Here is a 9,061-nt window from a genome sequence, read left to right on the forward strand (position 1 = left end):
CTTCTAAGGTATTTTCAAGTAACTTCCAGTTGAAGTACATTGGTTCAAGTTTGCGTGGAGTGCGCATTAAGAAATACTCTGGCACTAGCAGGTTCCAGTATGCCTCTACCACTGCAGCTTTAATTTTCTCCCAGTGCTCTTTATCAAATTTCACCTCAACTATCAGTGTACCCTTCTTGCTCCATATTACGAAGTCACAAACTTCCAGACCTAGTATACCCAAGTAATGTTGCACTTGACTATAGTATGGACTACCTTTTTTCAGATAATTTCCTCTTTCTTTACTGTATCCAAGGCAAAATGAATCTTTCTGAGACTGTCTGAGAACTTTTTTGTAGAAATTTGGATTATGGTTTTTGAGGATATATGGACATTTTATTTCCACTACTCTGGGTCTGTTCACTCGGGAGAATGTAATGGCATCGACACTGGCAGCTACCTCAGGGAAATCTTCTCTCTTTAGTAGCCCACAATTTGCATCTACTATTGCAGTCCCATCAATCTTCTTTCTTTTTCGTGCATAGGCTTCCAGTGCATTCTTTTCATTTTTACTCCCATATTTCATGGCTTCAGTTTCTACTCTATCTAAGCCCCAAAGGTGCTTCCTGAGGAAATTCTTTTTAGCCTTAATACTTGAAAGGTGTAATGCTGTGTAGGCAGCTGTGCCTGTCATATGAATACATCTATACTTCAACCACCTTTTACTCTTTCTCTGACCTACTGTTTGAGGTAGTTCATACACTAATGCACCATCAGGGGTGTAGAAATAGAGCTGGTAGCGTTTTTTCAATGAGGGTAAGGTTTTTATGAAGGTGCGGCACTTAGTTGAGAGATGTTTCAATTCAAGTGGAGAGTATCTCTCTTCAGGGTACTTCATCTTCAGGTGCTTCTGAAATAGTGTTTCTTCTGGGTTTGTACTCAAGTCGAAAAGGAGAATATTAATTTGTTCCTGGGTGATCTCTGAGTTTTGGCGGCTTGTGGGTCTAGGGTCAAAGTAGGCTCGTCTCTGTACGTTGATCTTGAAAGAATCATATTGGGTCTCCCTAATTGGTCCTGGATCTCTTTTCAACGACCCTTTATCCCACACTCTAGGGACCGATGTGCATGTCACAGCTGAAAATGAAATTAAAGAAAAAAATTAGTGATTAATGATTCTTGGGCAATTTATCTGTTAGTGCCATAGTTTGAGTCCCCCCCCCTTTTTTTTCCCAGCAAATTTTGAAAATTGCAAAGAAAACAATCTAAACTTTGTTTAATCATCATGTAATTGTATGTTGGCAGATAATTCAAGACAGCAAAAATGGAAACAGCACCAACTACAGCAGCTTAACACAAGGAAGAGTAATTTATATTCGAACCGTCTTCAGCTTCAAGACTTGTTCAAATAAACCCGAATCATTCAAGTTTTTAACGGGTTTAACTGTTGACAATTTTCGAGCAGTGTATAATTTAATGGGAGGAAATGACAGGATCAGGGAACTCAAGATGAAGTATGATCAGAAAACACCTAAGAAGTTTTCCTCACAAAGGTTACTATGTTCTGAAGATAAACTTTTCATGCTCCTGTTAAGACTGAGAAGAGGATACCCATTCGAGGATTTGGGATACTTCTTTGATGTTGACCCAGATTACTGCTGCAGAGTGGTATATGCTGTGTTGCGGTATTTGTGTATCACCTTCCAAAACCTGGAGAAGCACCTGTTCATCAGTGCAGAAGCTCAGAATGAGAGGAAGCCCTTGCCTTTCAGGCCCTTCAAGAACTTGAGAGTAATTATTGATGGGTTTGATTTGTTCATTGACTGTCCATCCAATTTTCAACAGCAGGGTAATACCTACTCGGACTACAGAAGTCACAACACAGTAAGATTTATAATCGGAATATCATGCCATGGTGGAATCATCTATGTTAGCCCTGGGTTCGAGGGAAACATGTCAGAAAACCAAATGCTTGCAAAGTCAGGCTTTTATGACCTACTGGATGAAGGGGATGCTGTCATGTCTGATAGAGGTTTTAAGAATAATGATGAGCTGCTGAGAAGAGGTGTGGAGCTTATAAAGCCACCATCTCTGGGAAAACGTTCCCAGTTCACAGCAGAAGAGGAGATACGAACCCGAGCCATTGCATCAGCTCGCATATATGTGGAACATGCAGTAAGACTAATAAAAGCTAACAGACTTCTTAGGTCTTACTCCACTCCATTGAATTCCTTGGGTACTATTTCTGACTATGTCTATGTAGCTGGCTACCTAGCCAATTTTGGCTTTAAGAAGATGGGTAAGCAGAAGCGGACAAGTGTTGAAAAATCATTGTGGATATTTGCCCCAATTGGGGCACCCAATACTAAACGCTATTTGCACCAATTACGGCTCCCGCCGCCCCATATATATATATATATATATATATATATATAGTATGTATAGTATACAGTATATATATACTGTATATATGTACTATATATACTATATATATACACATATATATAGTATATATAAAAATAGTATACTATACATACTATATATATATGGATTCTGGTGCAAAAAGCTGCCCTGTGGAGTTGAGCCCCAATTGGGGCAAAAGAAGCAGCAACAGTTATTTGCCCCAATTGAATTATGCTGGGGCAAATAGCCTGAGTGTGAGCATGTCCACCAATTGGGGCAGTCGACAACAGGGTAGCTATTTGCCCCAACTAACTTAAACGCAAGGGAATTAGCAGATATATTCGTCTTTTCACCAATTGGGGCAATCAGGGGTAGGGTAGCTATTTGCACCAAGTTAAACATCAACATACCAAATAGTAGTTGACGAATTAAATTTCTATAGGGAAACCGAGTAAGGAAAAGAAAAGTAGATTACTCTCGGGATGTATCCAGTGAGAAATAAAACATCTGTCCGATGACGAAAGAAATTTAAATATCAGAAATTTGTCGGTGTTTCCATCAGATGTGATTGAAATGTGGTCCTGAAAATTACACGTTCCTGATATCTGATATCATTCCGATATCGGACAGATGTTTTATTTCTTTGCTGCGTCTACTATCTCTTAAAATTGCATAACTTAACTACAGAGCAATCCCAAGCAACAACTCTTCGTCTGGATGGAGAGTTATTCCTAGAAAAACTTTTGCTCCTCAGAGGAACGAAGACTTTAACTTTACAGTGAAGTAATTAGCCAATTTGTTATTTTTTAAATACTTTGCTTTCTTGCAAATTTTGATAGAACTCATAGAATTTGTGGCAAATAGCTACTGATATCTGGTTTCCAAATGGAGCCATCGCTCACCTCCAAGGCTTATATCCGTGTCTGGACGATCTACTAGAACGTTGGGGAAAATAGCTACTAGTAACCAGTCTGCCCCAATTGGGGCAATGGATTGCTACATAGCTATATGCCCCAAAGTGACAGGCCGGGGAGGTATTGGGGCAAATAGCTGCTCTTATACAAAGATGCCCCAATTGGGGAGATTGTGCACCCTGCGACTATTCACCCCAATTGGGCCAAATAGCTATCACAAGGCTGATTGCCCCAATTGGTGACTGAATCTCTGCTTGGTTTATTTACACCAATTGGTGCAAACAGCTAATGCAATAATTTCTGCCCCAATTGGGGCATATATAATTAATCTTGAAAAATAATTGGCCAAGTGTTGTAAAATAATTGCTACTGTTATTTTGTACAGTTTTCATGTGTGGATGGAATGAAATAAGTTACCACTTTTCAAGAGTGCTGAAATTTATTTCCTGTTAGTACTTTACAACAAACACAACTACAAATTACAACAAACACAACTACAAACAAACACAACTACAAAAAAAAACAAGATAAAATAATAATGAAAGCAGCATTAGATTGTTAGTAAAGCATAATTATAACACAATAACAGCAATAATAAAACCTGCAATTTTGTAGAAAGTTTTTCATGCATTTCGTACAGTGACAATAATCTAATCTTCATGCACTATTAGACATATATTCTGTGAGCATGCTGAACACTAGAACAATCTGCATCTCTATGAACACAATGCAGTGAATGAAATGTAGAGGCAAGATGGTTTATGTAGGATGTACATGTACTCACGGCATCTACAAATGACATGATCATGACCCAAAAATGTAAGTGATCGATTCCTCATCTCCCATGAAGACATACAACACCAGAAACACTAATCAAAGGTATTATCGTGGAGAAAAACATTGCACGAAGTATCTGCTGCATATAATAATGGATTTGTCTAGGTTGAAGGACCACACAGGCAACAGAAAACAGCCTATGATTCTTGATTCACATCTTGAGAAATAGCAATAGCAAAACAGGTACCAATTGCAAAATGAAGCCCTAGTATTTCTTCAATCTAAATAATTCCTTTTAAATAAAAGAGAAAATAATAAAAATAATTATGGTAAAAATATTACCATGCTTACCTGAATAACCATTGAGCCTTATGTGACTCCATACATGTAAAAGAACTGCGCTCACGTGCACACAGCGACCAAGGGCCTGCTGTATGCACTGACATGTACAACTATGAATACTCCCTGAACGCTTTGATATTGTCACTGTCACTTCATAAGCTTTCAAGGACATTGAAGCACGAACTTGACCTTTAAGGAAGTAGCATCTCTCCCCCAAAGAGTCCTGTACACCTCTCACAAATTTACTCTTGAAGAATTTTAAGCCCTTCCGTAGCATTTTCACTTCATTAATTGTTTTATGATCATCGTCAAATGGATCAGGCAACTGCTCACACTCGGAGGTTTCGCTGTCACTTTCACTGTCTAAAGAATTTTCATCAGATGGCATTGTTGGACAGCTCTCAATCAAATAGAAATAAATATGTCCAAAATTGAAATTGATTGGCAGGTCAACACTGGGGAATTTCTGCCATTTCAGGTTTTCAGGTATCTGTTGACTGGCCTGTGTCAGCTGAAAGTTATAAAATTTTGTTTCAATTCACCATTTGAATAATTTTTAATGAATTTGTGAAGGGAAACTAAGTCAGTACCATTGTAAGATGACCTGCTGCTTGACGAACAGCAGCAGCCTTGGCTTCATAAGCCTTTCCATCGTTAGCTCGCGGGTCAATGATGTGGGACTTTCCCATTCCCATTACCATAGCAACTCTAAAAAAAATAGAATCGAATTCATTTCACATGGAAATATGAGTTAGCATTTTTGTATACTCTACATTCTATTTTTCTCAAAAGTAGTTCACCTTTCAAGTAGTTCATCTTTGGTGCCTTGCGTAGGAATTCCCCGAAACTTTAACCATTGCACAAGTGCCGCCCTGTTATTAGCGATCAGAGGTTTCTTTGGTAAAATGGCTCCATCTACTTCATTTTCATACAAAATTATTGGTTTAAATGATGCTTTGATTGGTGAGTTCTCAATGAACATATCTTCATTATCTTCCTCATGCATCTGTCGCTCATGAAATCCTTCATCCATGGGTGAACCAGGACTATCTGGTTGATGGTGAAGGATGTCATCATTTTTGTAGGATGAGTCAGCGTCAGAATCATGCTCATAGCATCCATTCTCTTTACATGAAGTAAATTCAGAATAATGCCCATGGAATTCATCTCCTACTTCTGAATCAAAATTAGGCTCAATATGTCCATCCCCCTTGGGTGAACCATCATCAGAATGATGATCCTGGAAGCCCTCATCCATTGGTGGAACAACAGAAAACCCCTAAGAGGCAGTTGAAGATATAATTAACTTAAACAAAAGAGCATAGCAAAAAACAGTTGTATTAGGAAATAGCAGTCCAGGGCACAACCAACCTTGCTTCTGCCACACAGATTGTTGGTTTGAGAAATGATACAGTAGTCATGAGATGACTGTTCTGAGATTTCCTGGGAGTAAAAATATGAAATACATAAAAAAGGTAACAAAACAACAGAAAAATTAGAAAAAAAAAATTGTCTGTCTTACTTTCTTCTGCATCTTTCTTGTCCTTTTAATTTTGATTGGGCTAATATTCTTTGCAGAACTAACATTTTCCACCTGAAATTTAAAGGAAAGTACCTAAGCAACATTGACAGACTTGAAAAGTAAAACATTATAATGAGAAGTTTCAATATGATTAACCTGAGGAGCAGATTCCAAGTCATCAACTACCTGTCTCTGACTAGAAAAGTACTGATTTGTTTGTAATGAAATGAAGTAATCATTTGATGACACTGTAGAATTTTCCTAAAAGGATACATAATCAAAGGATAGTGCACATTTGCATAACTCAAAATAAGCAGAAGTTTAATGTACCTTAGGCAGTGTTTTCCTTCTTCTTATTATATTAATTGGGCTTACACATTTGCCAGGACTTGTAGATTCAGTCAGGGGTGCACATCCCAAGTCATCAGTGTCCCCATTTTCACTGGAAAAATCCTTATTTGTTTGTGATAAAATAAGGTAATCATTTGAGGACACTGTAGAATTTTCCTGAGAGGATACAAAATCAAAGGATGGTGCACATTTGCATAACTCACAATAGGCAGAAGTTTAATGTACCTTAGGCAGTGTTTTCCTTCTTTTTATTATATTAATTGGGCTTACAAATTTCCCAGGACTTGCAGATTCTGTCAGGGGTGCACATCCCAAGTCATCAATGTCCCTACTTTGACTGGAGAAATCCTTATTTGTTTGTGATAAAATAAGGTAATCATTTGAGGACACTGTAGAATTTTCCTGAGAAGAGAATGTGATATACATAAGTGAGGGATAGTGTACATTTGCATGACTCATAGAAGGCAAAAGTTCATTGTACCTTAGGCAGAGTTTTCCTTCTTTTTAATATAGTAATTGGACTAACAAATTTGCCTGGAATTGCACATTTAGTCAGAGGTGCACACCCTGAGTCATCAAAGTCCCTCTTTTGAGAAGAAAAATCCTTGTTTGTTTGCATAGAACTTTCCTGATAAAAGAAGAGGTGGTTAGAAAAGCACACATGTCTTTAAGTTCACAAGCCATAGGAATGTATCCATTTTAACCTTAGGTCCAATTTTCTTTCTTTTCTCAGTTGGTATGGATCTTACAGTATTTTTAGGACTGCTATTTTTATCCTGCAAGTGATAATACACAAAATTTAATAGACAGTAATTTCAAAAAATAAAAACACATTACAAGGGAACCTGTGTGAGAAACGGCATACCTGTGGCATTATATCAGCTCTATTATAGAAGAGAATGTATCCAGATTCGTCCAACTGAGAATTTGCATAAGACTGAGTTACTTGCTTTACCTGTAAAACCATGAGAAAATTTACAACATATAGTTGGCATTATTTTTTAACACTTCAGGGACATATAAACTCACAACTCACTAACTTTACTGTCATTGCACAAAGTCCATGTTTTATCTGGGCACTGAAGTAGTGATAAATAGTGCCCTTCATCAGAGGAGGGCCCTCTATGGAGAACTGCTCCACTTAAACGGTAACAGTGCATTATTTCTTGGTCAACCCTGATGTTTGATAGAAGCTTTGACCGATCTTCTTCAAATCTGAAATCAAGTTTTAAAACGTGATGAGATCTTTCAGACAGCTCATAGAAAAATGAGTTGATTATGGTATAATCACCTTTTTAAGTGTAGTACAAGAGTAGAGGGAGCTTCATGAAATGAGAAGCGCTTTTGGCAAGTAGTTTTAGTTGTACAACCATTAATTCGGCTGCAATTTGAGCATGTATACTCATCCACCTTCTCTCCCTCGAAGAAAGCATTGGTCGCTTCTTGGACGCTTTGATATCTTTGAATATTGCCCTGTTCACTTCTCTGTACATCAATAGAGAGACCAGTGAATGGTGAGTAAGTTTTAGAAACAGTCAAGCACTTTGGGCAAACACCTGACATTAGACAGAATATTATTACAAAAGACAAATTGACAAAAAACACCACAACAAAACAAAAAACTAAACCCATTTCTGCTTACATTCTGTTGTCAGCCATCCACCAAACATTCTGAAAACTGGGTTTGTCATAGATGAGAAGAAATCAGGCCTGCAATCAGAAAAATGTTAGCAAGCACAGGGTGCATTACTTGCATTGTTCTTTCCCTTAGATAAATACTAACAGGTATGGAAGCTGGTTCAGAAATATCTCTTCCACTTTGCTGAGGATGAACACCAGACACTCGTGGGCATCCTCCTGCTTATCTTGGTCTTCATCCGTACATGCATTACTAAAAAGATTTCCTACAAAATCAAACAGCTCATAATAATTAAAATTAAAATTACAGAGAGCTTGGCTCTTTTAACCACAGAGACTTAACATGCACAAACTACTGTATCACAAAACCCAGACATGCATTGCCAATAATTTCGCTGAAAAGTTCAAGATCTGAAGCTATGAAAGATAACGGTCTCATTTTGAGCCAATCAAAAACAAGTATCTGTTTAAGTTTCTTTAGATAAAATTGAACAAGTTTCCCAGGAATACTACGTGTGAGAGCAGCAAATGCTGCTGGCCTGATGTGTGGATCTTTGCAGGACTTATACTGCCGGTAAGTTTTGAGCAAGTGACACAAAAGGCATGTCAAAGTACTATGGCATTTTGATAAATGATCACAACTTGTAAGCCAGCGGACAAAATTTGGGGAATGGAATAATATCTGGAAAGAGTAATGAATGTCACAGTCTGACAGAGTGAAGTCAATGCAAATCAAATGTGAAGAATAATATTTTTACCTGAACTGTGGCATTGATAAAACAAGTGTTGCCAAAATTGGCAATACCCTTATGTATGTGAGGTGTACTTCCCCAATCATGGCTGGTGACAGGCGGGTAGAGACAAACGTCTGGTTGTCGAGGAGGCTCCACATTGTTCCACTTCATCTGCGAAGACAAGATACCCATAAGCAATGGAGTACATGTTTCATACATAACAAGTTTTTAGCAATATTAGAGGGACACAAAACTAAAAAAATAAATAACTTACATTAGAGGAAGATATGATGCATCTATCTAGCCAAACTGTGATCCTAAAGAAAAGAACAACCGTGACATAATGTAAGAGACACAAGAAATGATGAAACTTTTGGAGGCAAAAATTATTTGTTAGTTATTTG

At 37.7% G+C, this 9,061-nt stretch overlaps 1 protein-coding gene across 1 annotated transcript; it reads left to right on the forward strand.

Annotated features, from left to right (window-relative positions):
- The first annotated feature begins 1,425 nt into the window (after nucleotides 1-1,425).
- On the forward strand, nucleotides 1,426-3,161 carry LOC127749709 (uncharacterized). The gene is made up of 2 exons (XM_052269048.1): nucleotides 1,426-2,347; nucleotides 3,067-3,161. Exons 1-2 carry the CDS (start codon nucleotides 1,453-1,455, stop codon nucleotides 3,159-3,161), a joined length of 990 nt encoding a protein of 329 aa, XP_052125008.1. The 5' UTR covers nucleotides 1,426-1,452.
- The last annotated feature ends 5,900 nt before the right edge of the window (nucleotides 3,162-9,061 follow it).

Source organism: Frankliniella occidentalis, unplaced genomic scaffold (assembly GCF_000697945.3).
Source record: "Frankliniella occidentalis isolate FOCC.00 unplaced genomic scaffold, Focc_3.1 Scaffold81, whole genome shotgun sequence".
NCBI classification, from domain to species: domain Eukaryota; kingdom Metazoa; phylum Arthropoda; class Insecta; order Thysanoptera; family Thripidae; genus Frankliniella; species Frankliniella occidentalis.